At 41.0% G+C, this 22,589-nt stretch overlaps 1 protein-coding gene across 4 annotated transcripts in view; it reads right to left on the minus strand.

Annotated features, from left to right (window-relative positions):
• The window catches only part of DDAH1 (dimethylarginine dimethylaminohydrolase 1), a 233,136-nt gene that overhangs the window by 4,556 nt on the left and 205,991 nt on the right, over positions 1 to 22,589 (minus strand). For all 4 annotated transcript variants that reach the window (XM_074335078.2, XM_074335076.2, XM_074335077.2 and 1 more), the window contains exon 5: positions 706 to 849. In XM_074335078.2, the coding sequence (XP_074191179.1) occupies positions 706 to 849 (144 nt within the window). The remainder of the gene's footprint in view (positions 1 to 705; positions 850 to 22,589) is intronic.

Below are 22,589 nucleotides of genomic sequence, written 5' to 3' on the forward strand. Positions count from 1 at the left end.
TGGGATTCAGTTGAAATTACTAAAGTACACAGATGAGACTGGCAGAGTGCTCTGAAGACCAGAAAAATTTGGTTAGACCAGGAAAGAACTCCTTATCTAGGGACAATCCCCTTGTTGGGTTCCAAACGCAGACTCTCAGAGGGACACTTGATTCCAAGTGTACTCTATTTCTTCCTGCTCTATCCTTTCGACAAAGTATTTTTTTTAATGCTTGTTATGCTGCATAAGATGTGCAGCCCCTTCTTTTTGCAGCCCTGACAATGAGCACCCACCACTTTGGGTCATTCATACGTCTATGCTTTGAGAATCAAATGACCCTCTGAGGAGGGGCAGCTCAGATTTGTCAGACAGCAATGACACAGCTGACCATCTAATCGTAGGTCTCTATGCTTAATGAGTATCTGAGTGTGGGGAAGGATATTTAATCAGAGCTTGAGCACAAGGACTGATGTGAAAAGCTCTGAATAGCAGACAAGACCATCTCCATTACTGTGCATGCATTAGTGACCAGTGACATCAATGAGTTAAATAAACTCTCCTTGTGCCCGAAATTATAGTGTCCTTTCTGCTTTCCTAATAAATCGATATGTGCAGAGGAAAAGGAAGCCCCGGTTAGTTGTCACTCCATCATGAAAATATCCCCAGGCAGCACGACTATCAGGGAGGCCTCCCTAACTGCAGTGGCCAGGAGGGATGGCATTTTACCTTTGCACTTTCTGGATATTCTTCTGGGGTTCGGTGCAGCAAGACGTGGCCTTTGCTAGGGATATTTAGATATATACAGTTTGCAGCCACGTCATCAGGCACAGTGAGTTTGTCGTAGCGGTGGTCACTCATTTGTTGCATGATCTATAAATAGAAACACAGCAGGCTTAAGCAGAGTGCCTTCTCACACTTTCAAGCAGAAGGAAGTCAATGCGCTGGAATAATACAAGGTTGCAGCCAATGCCCATGAACTCTCCTGTGGTGAAGTTCCCATTTTCTAGAGATAGTCACTTAGAACCAGAAGTGGAAAACCTGAAGAAGCTGTGATTCTTTGGAAGAATTGCAAGGGGCCTTCTTGTTCTGTTAAAAGTGGGTGGTGTATAATTTTTCTAGTTTTTGTCCATAAGACCTATCAGTAAGACACAAAATGGCCACATACTATCTCAAAGGCCCAGCTGGGGTTTTGATGATATCCTTGGCTGCGTAAGCAGGGTTGACTTAGTCTGTATGAAAAAAGACCATCACAAAAGAAAAAACACCAAAAAAACAAACAAAAAACAAAAAAAGACTGACAGTAATCAGAATGGTCAATAATCTAATTTAGCAATAACTATATACATGCAAACATAGTTTCCTCTTCTATGAACATTTAAATTGAATTCAATTCACCTGTCTGTTGGCAGGTTATGCCATTAATACAATGCCCATAAAAATCACCTGGAGAGAATGTTAAACTCAAGGGGCTTCACCCCATGCCACCTGATTCCGGTTTGGCAGATTTGAGGTGAGGCATTGAAATTTGCATTCTAAAAGCCCTCCAGGTAATTCTCAGACAGACTCCTGGACCACACTTAGATAAAAACTGCTTTAGCGGGTCTATTAATCAAATAATGGGTTTATTAGTACCTTAATATAAAATAACTTTAAAAATAACACCAAAAACAACCATGCACAAAATTTAAAATATTGATACCTCATCCTCACCTCTTCAACACAATCAAAACAAATCCCCCCAAATAACCCTCTCTCTAAACCACACACATAAAAAAAAATCCAAACATCAAAAGCAAAGGAAGTATTGTTTTAGGTTTAGTCATGTAGACTCTTTCCATTCTTTATCAATATTCATATATTGTAAGGAATCAGCCTAAATGTCATGTAATGGAGGTATAACACAGCTTTTCCCATAATCTGGTTCTGATCTACCTTCCCAGCCAGGTGTCCCTTCACCTTTCAATATTTTTGTGAAAATGTGCTTCATATTGCTAGATCCCAGAAATAGGTAGACTTCCCATTCAGTTGTGGCAGCATTGGGCAGTTAGATTTGTGGTGTGGGACAGTGGAAGAGACTCTTCCAAGTGATCGTGAAGAATGGTATGGAATAAGCCCTTCCTGACTCACCAGTCAGGGAAACCATTCACTTCTCCTAGTATGGGCTATGCCAAGGGCCGAGAGAGGCCCAGAGTAATCTGATCATGGAATAGCCTTCGGAGAGAAGGAAACATCAGGAATGGGCATGAGCTTCAGCACTTTATCAAAGGCTGGGAGACACAAAGGTGAGCAGCACAGAGATCTAGTTTTTGAAGAGGTTGCAGTCTAATGGAGGAAACTGACAGATAATTACAATAAGAATAAGCAGGACACTATGTTACTATTTTAGGTTTATTATCTCATGTCAAAATCTCCATTTTATAGATGAAGAAACTGGACTGACAAAGGTCAAATAACTTGCTCAAGGTCAAAGAGGTGATTTGAAACCCAGGTCTGTGCAACTCAAAACCTTCTTTATTAATCATCTCACTTTGCTCTCTCTCTCTCTCTCTTTTTAGATTTTTTATTAAAATATAGCTAACATGCAATATTATATTAGTTTCAGATATACACAATAGTTATTCAACATTTATATACTTAAAGAAGTGATCACCATAAGTCCAGCAACCACCTGACACTGTATTATGCTGTCACAATATTATTGACTATATTCCCCCTGCTGTACATTACACCCCCATCACTTATTTGTTTTCTACCTGGAAATTTGGACCTCTATTCCCCTCACCTTTTCCCCCCTTTTTAAAAATTTTCAATTACAGTTGACATTCAATATTATTTTATATTAATTTCAGGTATACAGCATAGTGGTTACACATTTTTATAAGAAGTGATCCCCCTGACTAGTCTAGTACTAGTCAGGTACTAGTCTAGTACAGTCTAGTACTTGGCACTATACACAGTTGTTACCATATTATTGACTATACACTATGTGCTTTACTTACATCCCCATGACTATTTTGTAACTACCAGTTTGTACTTCTTAATCCCTCACTTTTTTCACCCTGCTCCCCAATTCCGTCCCACCTATCACCCCAACAAATCTCGTACCCATCTGTGCCATACATAGTTATTACAATATTATTGACTATATTCCTTATGCTGTACCCTATATCCCCATAACTACTCTGTAACAACCAATTTGTACTGTTTAATCCCTCCCCCCCCCCCAAACTCCCTCTATTTGGCAACCATCAACATGTTCTCTGTATCTATGAGTTTGTTTTTGTTTTATTTTGTTCTTTAGATTCCATATGTAAGTAAAATCACATTACATCTGTCTCTCTACTCAGCACAGTATCCTCCAGGCCCATCCATGCTGCTGCAGATGGCAAGAACCCATTCCCTTTCATGACTGAGCAGTATTCCATTGTATACATGTACCACCTCCTCTCTATCCATTCATCCATCAACAGACACCCAAGCTGCCTTCACATCTTGACCTTTGTAAACAATGCTGCAATGAACAGATGGATGCACATATCCCCTCAAAGTAGCATTTGGGTTTCTTCATATAAATACCCTGAAGTGGGATTACTGGGTCCTTCTTTGTCTCTTGTTATAGCCTTTGTTTTAAAGTCTATTTTGTCTAGTATAAATATTGCTACCCCAGCTTTTTTTGTTTTTCTTTTCATTTCCATTTTCATGAAATATCTTTTTCCATCCCTTTGCACTCTGTCTGTGTGTGTCTTTCACTCTGAAGTGATTCTCTTATAGGCAGCATAGGTAAGGATTTTGTTTTCCATTTAGCCCTCCTATGTCTTTTGAGTGGAGCATTTAATCCATTTACATTGAAAGTAACTGTTGATAGATGTGTAGCTATTGCCATTTTATTATTCATAATTTTGATCTTTTCTTTTCCAACTTAAAGTAGCCCCTCAAATGTTCCTTGTAATACTGGTTTGGTGGTGATGAATTCCTTTAGCTTTTTCGTGTCTGGGAAGTTCTTTATCTGCCCTTCAATTCTCAATGATAGCTTTTCTGAGTAATCTTGGTTGTAGGCCCTTGTTTTTCATCACATTGAACATTTTGTGCCAATCCTTTCTGACCTGCAAAAGTTACCACTGAGAAATCAGCTGACAATCTTACGTGAGCTCCCTTATAAGTTACTCGTTGCCTTTCTGTTGCTGCTTTTAGGATTCTCTTTGTCTTTAACCTTTGCCATTTTTATTATGATGTGTCTTGGTGTGGGCCTGTTTGGGTTCATCTTGTTTCGGACTCTCTGCACTTCCTTGATTTGTATGTCTATTTCCTTTGCCAGGTTAGGAAAGTTTTCAGTCATTATTTCTTCAAATAGGTTCTTAATACCTTGCTTTCTCTCTTCTCCTTCTGGTACTCCTATGATGCGAATGTTGTTATGCTTGATGTTGTCCCAGAGGTCTCTTAAATTTGCCTCATTTTTTGGGATTCTTTTTTCTTTTTGTTGTTCCCATTGGGTGTTTTCTGCTACCTTATCTTCTAAATTGCTGATTTGATCCTGTGCTTCATCCGGTCTGCTGGTGATTCCTTCTAGTATATTCTTCATTTCAATTATTGTATTCTCCACTTCTGACTGGCTCTCTTTCATGGTTTCTATGTCCTTTTTAATGCTTACTACCTCTTCGTTGAAGTTTAAGTTCCTTAAGCATCCTTATAACTATTGTTTTGAACTCTGTCTCTGGTAGGGTGCTTGCTTCCATTTTGTTGATTTTTTTCTGGAGTTGTCTCATTTTAGCTGCCTGTTTGTTTCTATGTATTGGGTAGATCTGCTATGTCTCCCAATCTTCGCCGGTGGACTTATGTAGTAGATGCCCTGCGGGGCCCTGGCACAGTCTCCCTGGTCACCTGCTTTGGGGCTCCAGGAGTGTCCCTTGTGTGGGTTGTGTGTGCCCTCATGTTATAGTTGAGCCTTGGTTGCTACTGGCACATCAGTGGGTGATATAGGCTGATTGGCTGTGGGGTTTTGCCACATCCACAGTTTATAGGCTGCTGTGCGGTGGGTTTACCCCACTGAGTGGGATTCACCCCAGTGGGCTCTGCTGTCTGTTGAGACCACCCATTGGGTGTGCCAATTGTGGGGTTAATTGGGTGCTGTTCTGCTGTGGTCTGAAGCCAACCTCCAAGTATATTGGTTCTGGGGCCTCTTGGGAGGGGCTCTGGTGCAGGCCCAGGTCAGCCACTGCTTGTTACTGGTCAGGGACTACGTGGTAGGAGCTACAAAGTGATCCACGGTTTTTGGCTGCCTATGCTAAAGTTGGAGGCACTTGGGAGATGCCGTGCTGCAAACCGAGGATGGCTGCCAACAGTACTGAGCCTGGGGTAGCTCCACAAATAGCCAGGACACCACAAGGTCTGCTGCCACCTGCTGGCTCCCTTATGGTTCAACTCTGATAAAGCCTCAAGTGGTATACAAGTTGGGTGAGGCAGGGTTTCAGTCACTACAGTGGGAAGAGTTGTGGTGAACAAGTTAATGTAGACTCTGGTTTTGTGCCAGTGCTGAGCCTGGAGCTACTCAGCAAAAGTCTCAGAGCACACCGAAGGCAGCTGTCATCCGCCTGGGTCCTTTGGACTCCAATAGTTTTTCAAGAAAGAGTGCAATGTGGGCGGGGCTGGCTGTTCTCAAAGTGCCTCTGGGTTAGGCAAGTTGGGTGGAGAGGGATCTCAGTGAGTCAGCAGGATGGAGGGAGAGGAGCTTACCAGGCCAATCAGATTCCGATTTGGCTGGAGGGGGGAGCTCAACACAAAAAAGATGGTGCCCATCTGCCGGCTGCACCAGAGGAGGGCTCCACACAGGAAAAATGGTGACTGCCCTCCAGCTCTGCCCCAAAGCCACACCCCTCAGTCTGCCCCCTGTGTGCCTCCAATGTGCCAGAGTTACTGTCCCTCTGCTGCAGCCCAAGTTGAATGGCTGAGAGCAAGTGAATCTGTGTGTGGGCTGTTTAAGAGGGCATCTCTGTTTCCTTCAGCCTTCCATCTCACCTGGATGTTTGGAATCCCCGCTGTTTTTCACTCCCAGTTGTTGTGGGGGCTCCTCTTCCTGGCACCAGTACTCTGGGCTGGGGAGGCCGGTGTGTGGCTGGGGTCTCTCACACCGGCCTGAGATTCCCCTCCTGGTTCTCAACCACCACATGGAATTTGGGGCCAGCCCGTTTTGTGTCTCCACCCCTCCTACCAGTCTCGATGTGGCTTATTCTTATATCCTTAGTTATAAACCTTCTGTTTGGCCAGGCTTCAGATGGTTCTACAGGTTGATTGTTCTATAATCTAGTTGCAATTTTAATGTGTTCATGGAAGGAAGCAGGCACAGTTTTTATCTACTCCACAATCTTGGATCTCCTAAGTAGATTGCTCTCTTTCTTGACCTCCAGAGCTGAAGTGGATCTTTCTCTCCTACTACCATTAATATCTACTTTTTTTTGCATGCAGTTGGTATTTATTATTTATTCTCTTGTGGTACTATGAGTTCTTTTTTCATATATAATCCTATTACGATACAACATAGTTTGTTGTAGCTACAGGACTTGACTGAACATCTCTCTTGCACTTTTTAGTTTAAATTGTTCTCTGAAAGGATAGGCCCACCGAGTGGATCAGCCTCGGGGTGGGCTCTTGTTAGAGAGCCCTGATTGAGAAACCTTGGATCTGTTAGAATATGTGGACAATAAAGAAGTTAGAGACACTCCTAAAGATGAACTATTCTAAGCAAATTAACAACATATTCAATTTGGCCCGCTTTACAAAACGGATATGCTCAGAAATACAATGAAGAGCCTTATATAAGAGAAAAATAATCCAAACCCACGTTGTTCTCTTCTTTTATGAATTGCTATTTAATTATATCTGATGCAGACTTCCTTTAGGACTGCTTCAAAACACAGTAATAGTAGTTTCCATTTATTATTGTGTGGGAAGGGGCACATTAAGACCATCGACTGGAGTAAGACCTGGGTTTGAGTCTCTGCTGTAACCTTTATGAACTAGGTAAATTTAATCTTTTCTTTTTTTTTTTTTACTTCTTGTTTTCCTCACCTATAAAATTGGTATAATAGTCTTTCATACTTATTGTGAAAGTTTAATGAAGATAATGTACATAATAAGGCACATTAATAATCCCTTAATAGCCACTAGTATTTTATGAGCTGTGACTGGACACAGTTCAAGTTTCCAGTCTGCAATCCCATCTACTGTTCTGGCAAGCTTTAACCTTTGACCTCACTCTTAAAATAACTTGTTTTGGAGGTCAATCTTTATTCTTAAAACCACAGAACACGATACCCATCCTATTCCTAGGGTGATTTCTTTAGTTTCCTTCTTTCTAAGACCTACATTATTTAATACATAATCCAACGGTCTTTCAGGTTTAGCATCCCTTCTGCCTGGATCCCGTAGAGAGAAATGCTAGAAAGTTCCCAGACTTTTCAAAATTAGGGCACATTTTAATACGAGTTTTTACAAGTTTCTCTCTCTTTTCAAAAGGAATACTAGGTCCTTGAGTGCAGGTCCAGGCATAATGCAGTGAACAGAGCATGTGCTTTGGAGTCAGAAAGGTCTGGGTCTGAAGCTTTGCTCTGCCACACACTTACTCTGGATCTTGAGCAATTCACTTAAGCTCTCTGAACCTCAATCTCCTCAGCTGTAAAATGGGATGACAATGTCATACCTATTCCCCATAGCGTAACTTTCAAGATTACTTAGAAAAAAAAACAGAAAGAAACAGATCATGTATGGGAAGTGCTTAGCACAAGTTCCTAGCATATATTAAATGTGTAATAAATGTGAGCACTCTTCCCTCTTTGTTTCTTGTACGTCACCTGGCATATCGCAGGTGATCAAAATATGTTTGTAACTCATTGATTCATTTCTTCATTCCTTGCAGAGGATATAGGGAACCTCAGGAGCACAATAGGACGGCCTTTGTGATCAAATACATATATGAACTACTGCATTCCCTCAGAAAAGCAAGGTGTGGTCTGTGGCCAGAAATATAAACATAGTTCATTACTTAAAAGTAAACCAGGCTAAAATCAATGAGGCCAAGGTTTGTCTTTTTCTCTGTGCTGTACAGAAGGGCAGTAATATACTCTGGTCCTAACCCAAATGACTTTGGATGTAAGACAGTAAGGAACGGAGGACCTGGGGTGAACTAGAGAGTGCACAGCACCTTAAAAGCATTAAAACAAAGGAAGAAAAGAAATAAAACTTTGTCTATGAACACATAGGCCTCCTCTGTCAGTTTATAACTCCGGATTTAGTAAAATAGTCCAGGAACCCAAAGAGAAGATTGGTTTCTTCATGATATAAGTGGGGCGGTTTCTAAACGCAAGATAGAAGTTAGGATTTGTCTGACTTTTCAGCCATTACTCTTGTCCCGTCTGACCAGCATGCTTCTTTCCAGGTACAGGGAGTAGGATTACGCAATGTCTGAATCTCTGCTTACTGTGTCCTGTTGAAGGTGGGCCAGGATAGTCAGTCTTCTCATGTCTGTAGTCAGAACTGGACTGTCATCCTTCACAGGGATCGGACCTGATTTACCCCAGAAGTTCAGGATTTCTTCTGGACCAGTACGGAGACAGTGCCTTGGGCCAGAGGTCTACTAAGTTGAACCCCAGTGACTCAAGGGCCTCACAAAGATCCTTAAAACATGCTATGTACAGCCATTACCCGGTCAAGCCTAGACACAAACAAAACCAAACCCAGAAAATCTCATATTCCCACTGACTTAATTTTCGAAGCAACTGGGAGAACTGTGGGCAGCACATTTTGGTCTATCGCATTCAGGCTCCATTTATAAAGCACTAGTTGGTTTCCAGGTTAATCCATGGTCTACAGATGATGCACTGCACTCCTTCCCATAGATTAAAAAAAGAAAAAAAATCACCTACGGCTCTTCGTACAAGATGAGTTGAAAGAGAAAGAAGCATGTCAAGGCCACACCTCACAGGCTGACTATACCTTCAGTGGTCCCATAAGCAGCCTGGGCATATCTCCCACCGCTCAGGCTGACTCATGCATGTCCGGTGGTGACTGTGAACCAGAAACGTGGAATGTTGTACATTCCAGAGGAAGTGTTACCAAGGATCATTGTCGGTGCTGACTTCTTGTTTATCGGTGAGGGAACAAACTAAAATTCCAAGGCTGTGTCTACCTCAGAAAGTACCCAGTTTCTTTGGAATAACGGAGACTATGTTTCCTTTCCCCGGTGTGCTTTATTTACTTGGGCTCCAGCTCTCTCCACGCTCCCTCCTCCACCCTCACCTCCTTGAGTGAACAATCCCCTTCCTCCCCAGCCGCCCCCACTCCAGTTCCTATGTGTTTGCTTTGTTCTTCAGTTACGGGCATTTATTTGAAATTCTAATAACTGCTTTTCCTCACTCTTTAGTGTTTCTCTCTTTACTGGGCTTTATATTTACAATTGAAAGCTTCTGCTGGAAGCATTCCTAAACTACTGACATAGGGCCAGTAATCACATGGGGCTGGGGGAGAGCGCTACGGATACCCTGGGCCACCGGGAAGACAGACAGGTGGGTCCCAGGGCAAAGGAAGCCTGCACTGTCGCTGAAGTCAAAAATGACAAAACTGAAGCTGTCCTTCAAGCACATCATGAGAAGGCGGGGTTCTTTGGAAAAGACAATCATGCTGAGAAAAATAGAAGGCAGCAAGAAAAGAGGAAGATCAGACATGAGATGGCTTGATTCCATAACAGAAGCCATAGGCGTGAGTCTGAGCAGGGCTGTGAGGACAGCCCATGGTGGACCTCGCTCATTCATAGGGTCGCCAGGAGTCGGAGCCGACTCAACAGCAGTAACACACACACTCCCAACCTAGCATTTTTTTGAGAATAGTTACATTTTTTTTCATTACTGTGAGGAAAGGAATTATAATATCCTTAGTGTGGAAATAATTAAATGCTGGGAATACATAAAGTAATTCACTGATAAATTCTACTGAGAGTTATTCTTAACATAAATGCCTTAACAAAACCACCAAAGCCACGTGTGGAGAAAATTTTCAATTAATTTATCAAGGCCACAGGGTTATCGTTTTAAGACAGGTTAGAAAATGTGCCAAAAGAAATGACTTTTAATAATAGAACAGGCCCCATTTGGAACAGTGACTGGTTCTGCTTAACTGTGAAAAGAAAAAAAATACAAAAGCTATGTCAGGCATAGCCTTTCTAAAAAAAAAAAAAATTTTAGAAAGGGGTAACGAGATAATAAACAAAAAAGATTTCTTTCCCATCAAAAAGCTAAAGGTGCTTATTCTAAACATAGTTTCTGTCTTTTGGGACAAAGAACAGGTTTCTCTTTTTTCTGTCAGAGAGATTGTTTTCTTCTCAGGTGTATGTTGTTATTGTCTGAAAAAGACAGCTTGCCATTTATTTATAGCTTGGTTCAGGAGCTAATGTGTATATACAATGCAGGGTGCTCGCCATTCAGGGGGGAAGCGCACAGAAGAAGACTCAGCATGGTTCTCTAACATCTTTCCCCTGCTGGAACGCCCGCTGCTCGCCTGGCAGGGCATCACCTCAGAGAGCTCAGGCTCCCAAGGAAGGAGCCGGGTGAAGTGGAGGAACAGGCTTTGTTTCCGCTTTGTGGATATCCAGAAGCCTTTGTTAAAAGAGGAGCATCATTTCAAATATCCTGAGAATGTGGCTATTGGGCCCTTTAGTTCCAGGTTCCAACATTTCTTCCTAAAAAAGGATGTAGGCAGTGTATTGCTCCAGAGCTCTGTGTAAATTAGTGTTCTTTAAACCACAGGGATTGTACTTCTGTCTTCTCACTGTGCCCAAGCCAGAACCGAAAGGAGAAAGCGCTAAACCCTCCTCAGGCACCACAAATTCCGCAGAGACCCCAGACTCTGGATAATATACAGGAATTCTATAGGGCTTTGGGGGAAGAACTGAGAAGTCAAGATGCTCCTCTAAATGCCTTTTCTGACTTTTGTCATTTCCGAAAGGAATCATTCCATTTTGTGTAATAATCATTACTGGGATTGGATGTAATTGGTGTTTGGTTCAATTCAACAGTCCTTAGGGAGGTTCCCCTCTGGGCTATGCACCATGGCCGTGAAAGGTGGGAAAAAGGAAAGCGATGCAAAGGTAATTTAGTTACAGGCCTTCAGAAGATGATAATCTACAATTTAACTCTTTCACTGCATTAATTGATTTCAAAATTTCCCCCCCAAAATGTGTCAGAAATCCACAAAAACCAAAAAGTTGACATTTTGACTATTTTATGCATTTAATAATAATAATTTGAGCTGCTTTATATATAAATGACATTATTTTTATGTATAAAAATTTATGGAAATATTCATTCGGAGATATCCAATCCTCACGGCAAAAGGGTTAAAGGCAGGATAAGTACGTGAAAATACATATGTTAGCAGGAAAAAGAAAGCCGACCTCACTTCTACCATAGGCAGCTCCTTAATGGGGAGCATGCAGTAGAGAGGAAATGGCTCGGAGTAGCATCATCTTGCCCCTTTCATGGTCTGTTACACAGCTGCTGGTTTGGAGAAACTGGCCTTGCTTCCCAGAGTGGAGCTGTCACAAAGCAGAGTGGGAAATGTCTGGCTTTCAGCCCAAGAGGATTTACATGGCTAGTTGCATTAACAACCAGGCATTTCCGGCAGTTCCCAACATTTCTGGGAATTTTCTCATCCAAAGGACTGGAAAGCTCCATTCTCTCACTTGTTACTCATGGTTTCTTTGTGTTACATTAATTGCTAAAAAAAAAAAAAAGAAAAATTCCTGGGCTATGTTCTTTCACAGAACAACTTAAGACTTATTGGTTAAATACCGAAGCAAAGGCGCATAGAAGATATTTAGAATATTTAGGAAATATTCAGAGCACATTTTTTGGCTTGCTCATAATGGATCGTTACGAAATATACGTAGGTATTCTCTCAACGTATCAAAACTGAGATGATATTAAATGCAACTGATTATAGATTCGACTGAGACATACAATATATGATCAAGCACTATTTCATTGCTAATGGATATCTAATATCATTCATTCATTTATTTATTGATCCATCAAGAGTTTATTGAGAGCCTGGCAACAGAGGAGGCATCAGGCCTGGGCAGTCCTTTTAAGGCTGAATCAATATAGCTACGGAAAAATTCTAGAATTGGTATCATGTTTTCATTTTTCATAGTCTTTCTGTGGATCAGGTCAAAATGAACAGAACTGGAGAAAGGTTGTCTTTTAAACACCCTGTCTGAATAAATGGGCTATAAGATTCTAAGAATGAGGTTACATGGTTCTTTTTAGTTAAATCTGGACATACTTTCAATGCCAAATATTCCCTTCAAAGCTAGCTGCCATCTCCTCCACAAATTCTCTCTCATATTTGGAGCGGCTGCTTTTGCTCAGTATATCACTTACATGAATATATGGAGGAAGATTTCTGCTACTCCAACAACCATAAATCGCACAAACCATTTCTGGAAGGGACCCTCAAAAACCATGGTTTCTGTGAAAGGCTGGGAGAACCTTCCACACTCTTGGAGGACCATCCTGAGCTCTGTGGAGGGCTGGGGAGCAGGGCATGGGCAGGAGGAACAAGGGAGATTTTCTGGGTGAGTCACAGCCCTAAGTTTCTGATTTTAGGGATGGAGATGAGAGACATTCAGACAAAACCACCCCTTCCAAAATGGAAAATCTGGGACCCTACCCTTCCTTCTTAGTCTAGCCTATGCATTCTCTAAGACGAGCTCTGTGGCAGAAGCAAATCTCCCACAGTCTTATTCTCACGTTTGGTATGTAAAACAGTAGACAGCTGCCTATTTGGCTACTGAAGTCATGCCCCAGTTATGCTTCCTCAGATATCTGTACCCTAAATTTAGCACCCTAAAAATCACTGTCAAAAATTAATTCTGGGTATTGGGGGCTTGATCTTTCAGGTTCTCTTGGGTCATTTGAGAGCAAGAAACAGCTGGAGCATTCATTGAGCTAGTTTCTATTTATTTATGGTTCATCTATTCTTCATTCACGTCTCATTCATTCATTTTTACAGATGAGAAAACCCATGTTCAAAATTTCAGTAATTTGTTCACGATCACATGTTAAGGTAGTCAATCCAGAATTCGGGTTCAGGTACATCAGACTCCAAATGTCTACCTTTTTCTGTCATATCAAACTACCACGTTGCCAATGTCCCTTGAAAGACTAGACTCTGAGCTCATGAACTGGCAGCCTGTGGGCGAATGTTTCCTGCAGCTATAATTTATTTGACCATATATTTTTAAAAGTTTGACTTTGAATGCATTTTAGACAGAGAAGGTCTGGCCTCTGAAGCCATCTGCGTGAGCTGCTGGACTGCATGGGTTGGTTTGCTCAAAGTTAGCTATTATGTTCTTTAAGTAGATAATAGAGGAGCAGAGTCTGTGAGAATAGCAAAAGACAGAGGGTGACAAGCCATTCTTGTTTCTTGAGCAGCAGAAGGGCAGGCTCCAAGGAGAGAGGCCAGAAATGGCCAAACACACACACTTTACAATGATGCCCAGGGCCAGCCCTATTCACCCTGACCCAATCACTGGTGGATTAATGCTTATTCTCCATATGAACAAATGATTTCTTGGTTATCTTATCAGTATGGAATGCATGAAAAAAATTTTTTTTTTGAAATAATTGTGATTGCTTTGCATTGAGTCATTCAAAATCCTCCATCCAGCCTACTTGTCCGTTTGTGGAAGGGTTGACTGTGAGAGGGTTAGGGAAGAGTCTATACTCACACAAGAGCATTCTTTTTTTTTTCTGGAACAGGATGGAGAAAAATGTCACTGGGACCTCCAATTATAGCATTCTATTTAACTGTACTCAGCCTAGGTGGCTAAGAAAGTTTTCAGCACAGGCTCAGTGCCCTGAGATCTTCCATTTCAGGCAGGAGTGTGCTGGTAAATGTGGAGGAAATTATATGTGTATATACCCACCTAAGTTTATTATAAAACTTACTGATATAAAGGATGGGTAGCATACAATTTATAAATAATAATAAAATGTTCAGTACTCTTGACTGTAAATTTCATATTGCTAATTGATTCTCACAGAATGCTTCTGTTTGTTTTCTCAAAGCTCATGTATCTGAGGCCAACCTGTAGTTGCAGTTGACAATCAGTGTGGCTCCCACATGGCTGTTGGTTGATATTTTTGTTTACACTAATGAGACAAAGGAAACAATGAAGATATATATATATATATATATATATATATATATATATATATATATATATATTGCAACTTCACTTGTTTGGCAACGATGTGAGTGAATTCTTTTCAGCATAATAGCTTTTGAATACTGGAAGACTATTTCCTCATTTTTCTCCTCAGTGTAATGGATCCACACGTGACTTAAATTTAATCTGCGGGATTAAAATTTTCTCCATCGGTTTCTTCTGTCTAGTCGATCAATAAAATGATAAATCAAGTCCTGTTTTGTAGCATTTGCTGATTCTATAATGTAAACACTCCCATTGTGCCCGATTTCAAGTTACCAGTGAGACATTCTGAATATGGACCTGGGAAGAGATGTGCAATGGCTTACCATTATGTAATATTACTAGTTTACAAAATACAACAGATGTAAATAACCTGAAGAGCACAGCTAACGGTAAAATATAACATAATTAGGAAGCAATGAGTTTTAAATATTTATTACCTTTGTTTTTGGCATAATTTATTTAACTGTAAGTTTATATAATTGAATGTTTAATAATGGCTGTGTTTAACAATCAGCTGGCAAAATTCCTGAAAATTTAACAATTGGCCCTCATCAGCTGGTGGGAGCGGGCTCCAGCAAACCACTGCCCTGCACAGACTTCGTGGTTTTACAATACTTGGTTCCTGGATTTCAGCATCTGGTGGCCGTACCTAGGAAGTTACTTTAAGTTGCCCTCCACCCTCTGTTAATGCCATGGATCACTTTAGCTTTAAAATTTGGCTCTCGTCTCTTTTGCTTCCTCATGGGCAGACAATATCTGGGGACTAACTTTCAATAAGTTTATGAAATACACTGATGGTATCACGACCTCTTGGGAGGAATGACGGTACATTGGATTTGCTAAATAGGAGCCTAAATTCATTAACGTTCTCAAACACACATGAGAAGATGACTGGGTTTCCCTTTTCACATTGACTGACTGGAAGCTTCAAGTCTGACTGTCCTCTGGGTAAACGAGGAAACGAGAATCCATGGTCTGCATTCTTACACTTGGCTCCCATTCAAATCATTGTTTCCCCGTTTATGTCATCTTTCCCTTTTATTTCTGGTTATGGTATTTTGCTATAATTTATGTATCTTTGTAAGCTGCTGTTACAAAATGAAGTGAGGTATGATTTTATAATTTCAACCAGTTCTTCCAAAAGCATGTGCTTCAATTATAAACAACAATATAAATTAGAAACAAAATTACAAGCTTAATGTAAAAGATGCAAGTATGAAAAGTTAAAGTTCTGTTAGACTTAATGCAACTGAATATATTTGTCAAAACTCACTGAATTGTACATTTAAAATTCGTGAATTGTATTGTTCGCTCTTTCTGTTCAATCTTTCTCTTATCTCTTCTCCTTTTCCCTATGGGTAACCACTATTGAAAGTTCAATATGGTTCCTTCAGGTCTTTTTTTTATACCTGTATATGCTCGAAACAAAACGTCACCCCTCCCCCCACACTGAATTTGTTAGTGGAGGAGCCTGAACACCCCAATTCAGAGGCCCCAAACTCCATTTCTCCCAAAGTCTGGTAGGCTTTGCAGTCATTAAAGCAGTTACAGGTGGTCTTGTTACTCAATTTCTGTGATTGTCTCACATTTGTTACATTTTTGCCCATGTAGACTAAGTACTCTGTTTCCCTGAAAATAAGACCTAGCCGGACCATCAGCTCTAATGCATCTTTTGGAGCAAAAATTAACATAAGACCCAGTCTTATCTTACCATAATATAAGACCAGGTCTAATACAACATGATACAATATAATACGAGGTCTTATATTAATTCTTGCTCCAAAAGATGCATTAGAGTTAATGGTCCGGCTAGATCTTATTTTCGGGGAAACAGGGTAGTTCCAATGCCTGAAAATAAGGTTACACGAAATCTAACAAATATTGGGGCTGTTTATAGCTACTTAATGCCCTGCTACTGAAAAACAGTCTTGCTGGCATGCACTACTTGATGTTCAGGAGTCACTGCTGTCCCTAAATGTGTCAGGGAGAGAAGCACCAGAAACTGAATAAGCTCAGAAATTGAAATTTCTGTGAAGCTGGGTTGACAGATCTCCTTCATATTTTAGGATGGCATTTCTTAACCTCAGCACTATTGACATTTTGGGCCGAGTGATTCTTTGTTGTGGGGCCGTCCTGTGCATTGTAGGATGTTTAGCAGCGTCCCTGGTCTCTACCCACTACCTGCCAGTAGCATCCAATCCCCCACCCCCCACATTGTGACAAAAATATCTCCAGACATCGCGAAATGCCCCAGAGTTGTCTATGGTTGAGAACCACTGTCTTTAGCAGAAAGCCATAAAATCTATTCATATTTTAGGAGAAGAGCAGAAACTTACAGGAAACAGGAAAAACAAGAAAAGAGAAAGAAATGAAACTTCCAAAGAAGTATACTGTTTACTCTTGTGTTCTTTCTCTGAATTAATAAGATCCCTAAAAAGAAATGCATTAGTGTTTAATTAAGAAAACAGCTGTTGTTCCCTTTTACAAGACACCAAATTCCCCAGAAATGACCACAACTAAACCATAGCTAATGGAGAAAGCAGCCATCCCCACCTTGCCTCCTCTTGTGTGGGAAGTTAACTGGGTTCTCTGCGTTTCAAGTTTCACATTTCTGGAATGGGGAGGAGAAACCTTGGTTTCTGTCTGGACGCGGTCTTCGTTACTGGCAGACAGTGACTATTGATAAAGTACTCTGAGCCCCAGGGAAAGTGATGTCATTTTATAGAAAATTAAGAATTTTTGAGAACTACACAGGGATTTGGAAACTATCAAGCCCATTTCTCTTTTACAGAAGCTCAGAGAGATGAAAAATGAAGCGATTTACCTAAAATCACACAAAGGTAGTGAACTGCAACGTGAGGACTAACCCCGGTCTCGTGACTCACTCCGGGTGTCTTCTAGAGGTCTTGGTTTGGTGGAGAGAATTGAGAGGGACCAAGAGGAACAATGCTAGCTGCTCCTCAGCGCCCTCCTTCTCTCCCAAGTCAAGGGATCTCTCTTCTCCTCAAGATCTAAAGATCTTCTTTGATGTGTGGAATGTTCTAGGCCAGTGGTTCTCAACCTTGGCTACATGTTAGAAGCATTGGGGGAGCTTTTAAAAAAACCACAGATTTCTAGGCCTCAACCATAGAGATTTTTTTATTTACTTGATCTGGAGTGGGGGCAAAACATCAGTATTTCTTTTTTAAATGCCCCCTAGGTGACTCTAATATGTAGGCAGGATTGAGGACCACCGTCTGTGCCCTCTCCGTAATTTCTACCAATTTTCGCAGTAGAAGGTGGAAGGGGGAAAAGTGGTAGCTTGTATTCTCCTGTTATCTCTGGCCCCACTTCCACTGAATTAGATCCATTTGGAGACACAATTGTTTCACAGGTGCTATTCCTCTGAAACCCTGTCAACATCAGTCTTTCTCTACCTCAAAAAAAAAACCCCTATTCTCGTAGGGTAATAGATTTTTCTCAAGTTTGGCAGGTTGGAGTAGTGCAGTAATATAAACACTTAAAATAAAATACTAAATGCTGGTGTTCTTCAAAGACTTGACAACTCTGCTTTGTGGTTCAGACCTCTCCCCGCTCCCTTTTCTCTCGTCTTTCTCTATCTCTCCATTCCTATTGCTTCTAACAAAGGACACTTTTGCTTTCTCTTTGACTGTACTGTCCCCAAGCCTCCAAGTGTGTCAGTTTTCATGATAAAAGACTTGTATTTTCCTAAACAAAGACAGTTTTTCCCCTAAAAGGAATTGGGGGTTAGCTCCTCCAAGTGTCTGCCTCCCCACATCAATTCCCTGCTTTTTCAGTAACTACCCTGATTTTCATTTGTATCCCCACACCTCCCTGTGCAGCCCACATAGCTGGGGAGAAGCTAATTCTACCTCTGACTCCAGGGCTGAGACTCCGGCCAGAGGTTCCTTTCGTGATTCACAGTACCCTTAGTGTTTCAGTAAGATATTCGTGGTGCCTCTAGGGCCCCTCAAAGTGACCTGAAAAATTTTATTTCTCAGGTGAAAAGAGTTTTGAGGTCATAGTGTAGTGTAGAGACTTCACAGTCATTGGGGATCCAGACTCCCTCTAGCTTTGGCTCCGCTCTACCTGGAATACAGCCATTTGTCCTCATGATATAAAATAGCTGTTGGTGCTCCAAACATTACATCTTTTTTTTTCAAGCAGCAAGATTCAGGAAGGGGAGAAGGGCACAATTCCTCCCTTTCCAATCCAGGATGCCTGGATTTCATACCCAGCACTTCTACTTTCATCTTCCCGGGCAATAATTAGTCTTATTGTTATACCTAGTGCAAAGGAAGCTGAGAAATGTGGACGTTATTCCAAGGGGCACTGTTGCTGATTTAAAACTCAAGGTTCAACCCATAAAGAAGGGAAGTTGAAATGGAAGTTGGAGGAGAAGGCAACTGGCTGACTGTCGTCAGTTGATCCGGAGAGTAACATTTTTTTATATTCCCACTATACATATTTTGACCTCTGCCCATGTAGGCAATTGACATACTGTTTGAATTCAATCGAGTCCAGGTATCAAAATCACCCCAGAAGATGATTATTGAAAAGCTTCCGGGGAGGCACAGTAACAGCACTGGCCCTTGGTTTGGTGCCTTGCAGCAAAGCGTGGCATGTGGTAGGCTCTCGATACATTTTTTGTTCAATGTTGAATGGATGAATGATTTTTTCACAGTGCGTTTCAATAACTCTTAAAATCCTCCTAAAATCTGAAGCAATCACCTATAAGACACACTCACTCAGAGCTTAACCTTCAGTGAAGAGCAAAGAGCTGTCAATCCGCACTTTTGCCACATCCTTCTGTGCAATCAATACTGGCCCCTCAATCTCCAACTTTAATCAGCTTTGGTTGCTCTCCGGAGGCCCTTCTCAAATTTTCTGTAACAAGGTCAGGGATGGGAACAGACAAACATCTTATCCACATGGAGACTGGGGCTTCCCTCCTCCTTCCACTATTCCTACTTGAAGAATTTAGTATCATGTTTGTTTTCAAGCTGGGAAGGAGCGCAGACCTTTCTATTCAAGTCCGAGGGCCTATGCACCTAATGGGAATGAGAGCAATGAGTGCTTGATGCAGGTCCCCTGTATTTTAATACACAAATGCTAGCAACTGTGAGAAAGGCACTGCATGTGTGACCAATATCTTTTATCCTGTAAGCATTTCCCTAAAAAGACACAACATTTGAGAGAAAAATTAGCTTTGCGCAAGCATTTGTATTTCATCAATCTTGTGGAGTTCTGCATCGTTTTCTTTCACTTGAGAGCTCTTTCTCTGAAGTGCCAGTTACTTGACTCAATATGATATTATTCTGAATGATAGTAAGTGGCATTTTCTATTCAAGGCTATAACAATTGACTTTGGGAATGAATCTTCTCCCCTGCCCTCAAATGCTAGTGTAGGGACTGATGTCTGGTGAATTCCAGACAGAGCCTGTGATTCTCACCGTGTGCGATGCGGATCCTCTGCCTCTGAATCATGCAGGGGCCCCTGGGTTCAGTCCCAGTCTTGCTGAATCAGAATTTCTCTGGGGGGACCCCAGGAACGTCATGTGCATTTCAAATGTGCACTCTGCGTGATGGTTGGGTGCAGTAAAGTTTGAAAACCACTTAAGACTTTTCAAATTAAATTAACATGATCTTAAAGGTGTTAATTACTGCTATGGACATTACAACTACTGGTGGCTAACCTATATCGAGCTCTTATCACTTGCCGAGGTGTGTATGGAAAAAGAAATGAATGACTAGAAAATGCACAGAATGTAATAGAATCAACATCTTTCATCTAACTTCTAAATGTTTCTTAAAAAAACTCTGTACCATGAGTCACCTCATGTGGATATGTGGTCACAGCTTAGAACTTGGTCCCACTTCAGAGAGAGATAAAAAGGGAACGGCTGTTGTGACCGATCTCCAAAGCTGACTTTTACCTTTGTAGACAGATAGTGTTTGAGTAACATGGGCCCTAACCACAGTATCCAGTGACCATAAAAGAAAAATAGATTTAGAAATATTCTTAAAGGTTGCTGGACTCCTGTGACATTTTGAAAGATGGAAACAAGGAGAAATAGTAAGCGGTTATTAGGAGTGGGGTAATACTAGCAGAATGGTTTTGCAGGAAAGTGGTGGCAAATTTATTTTTAATTTGTTTCTCTTACATGCCATTATTTCTAAGGATGGTCCAAGCCTCATATTATATCAGATAGTGTGGATGTTTTCCCTAGCGGCTGGAGAATAATTCACAGTGAAAATGTCACTTCTAATTTAGTATCTTCGTTTTACCATATGCATTATTAGCCTTCAGGGCAGCAATAGGATACTCATAAACACTGAAGGCATTTAATACATGTGATTTCCATGGAGAAACAGTAACCCAAAACTCAACCATCCTCCCTCCAGCTCAACTGACACATTTCCTAATCCTTTCAACATCATGGGTGTTGGTGTTGGCGTGGCCCAGAGTGTCGCATTGGTCATGCGGTGATGTACAATTTCAGCCCATGAGGCAGAAATCATCGGCTTTTTTTGCAGTCTTTCGCCAACTCAGTTGAGCCAAGAAACAATGGGACACTGCCGGAGATGAAGGGCATACAAATGTTAAAGTGATTTTTTTTTTGGTGTGCCTTGAGAGTGACTAGATAGAGACAATAAAAAATAAATGGAAAAGGGTAAAGGACAGAGACTCCAAATTCAGATGAGCCACTGACTGCTGCCAATGGAAACTGAAATGGGAGCCAAGCTCATTAGGGTCTTACAGGCTTAGACATCGGATGTCTACCAGAGCTGCTGTCAGCTGGATGTGTCTGAGTACAGCTCAGTTCCCAAAATGTGAATCTAGGTCAGTGAAAGCCAGCAACATACTTTTTCTGACCAATTTTCTATAGTTTGTTCCTGTGTAGATGAGAAGAACTGAGGAGCGTTTGAAGTCTTTTATTAAAAATTCCACCAAAGGCACCCGATCTGGTAGTCATCTCTGAAGTCATTTTGTTCATCATTGTCCCCCAGAGCCGAGCACAGTGCCTGCTGCAGAACAAGAGTTCTATAAATATCTGTCAAAGTGTTGATCTGCTCCTCTTTGTCTCCCTTGCCCCTTCAGGTCCATCAGTCACAATGTTCTGTTATGTCTCTAAATAGACCTCACCTTCTGCGTGGCCTTTTCTATTTTATGGCTACTTTCTTACTGCAGACCCTCCTTGCCATTATTAATGGACTGTATGATTGTATCTAACTATTTTTATTACTCCTAATTTTTCTTCCTATTAAATCATTACGGGTATACTACCAGAGAGATCTTTCTAAAACACCATCTTCAGCTTCTACACCTCTGCTAAAAAAACTCTGAGCGGCTGCCCATAGTCTGCACATAAGAAAACCCAAATTCTTGAGAACCCAGAAGTAAACCCACATAAATATGGACAGATAATTTTCAACAAAAAAGCCAAAGACATACAATGGAGAAAAGACAAATGGTGCTGGGAGAATTGGGAAGCCACGTGCAAAAGAATGAAACTAGACTGTTATCTGTCACTGTGTACCAAAATTAACTCAAAATGGATCTAAGACCTGAAAGAATGAAATACATAGAAGAAAACATAGGTGTTAACTTATGGACCTTGTGTTCAAAGAGCATTTTATGAATTTGACCTCAAAGGCAAGGGAAGTAAAAGCTGAAATAAATGAATGGGACTATATCAAACTAAAAAGCTTCTGCACAGCAAAAGAAACCATCAACAAGATAAAGAGGCAACCGACTGAATGGGAGAAGATTTTTGCAAACAATGCCTCCAATAGGGGCTAATATCCAAAATATATAAGGAGCTCATATAAGTCAACAACAACAAAACCAAATAATCCAATTAAAAATGGGCAGAGGACATGAAGAGACATTTCTCCAAAGAGGAGAATGGTCAATACATATGAAAAACTGCTCAACATCACTAATCATTAGAGAAATGCAAATAAAAACCACAATGAGCTATAACCTCACCCCAGTCAGAATGGCTGTCATCAACAAGACAAATAGTAACAAGTGTTGGAGAGGCTGTGGAGAAAAAGGAACCCTCTTACACTGTTGGTGGGAATGCAGACTATTGCAGCCGTTATGGAAGGCAGTGTGGAGGTTCCTCAAAAAATTACGAATAGAATTACTATATGACCCTGCAATCCCTCTCCTGGGTATCTACCCAAAAAATCTGAAAACATTTATCCGTAAAGATATATGTACTCTGATGCTCATTACAGCTTTATTTATGGTGGCCAAGACATGGAAACAACCAAAGTGTCCTTCGATAGATAATTGGATAAAGAAGATGTGAGATATATATATATATATATACACACATAT

This window comes from Rhinolophus sinicus, chromosome 14, assembly GCF_057876585.1.
Source record: "Rhinolophus sinicus isolate RSI-liver-muscle chromosome 14, RSI-T2T, whole genome shotgun sequence".
Taxonomy (NCBI): Eukaryota; Metazoa; Chordata; class Mammalia; order Chiroptera; family Rhinolophidae; genus Rhinolophus; species Rhinolophus sinicus.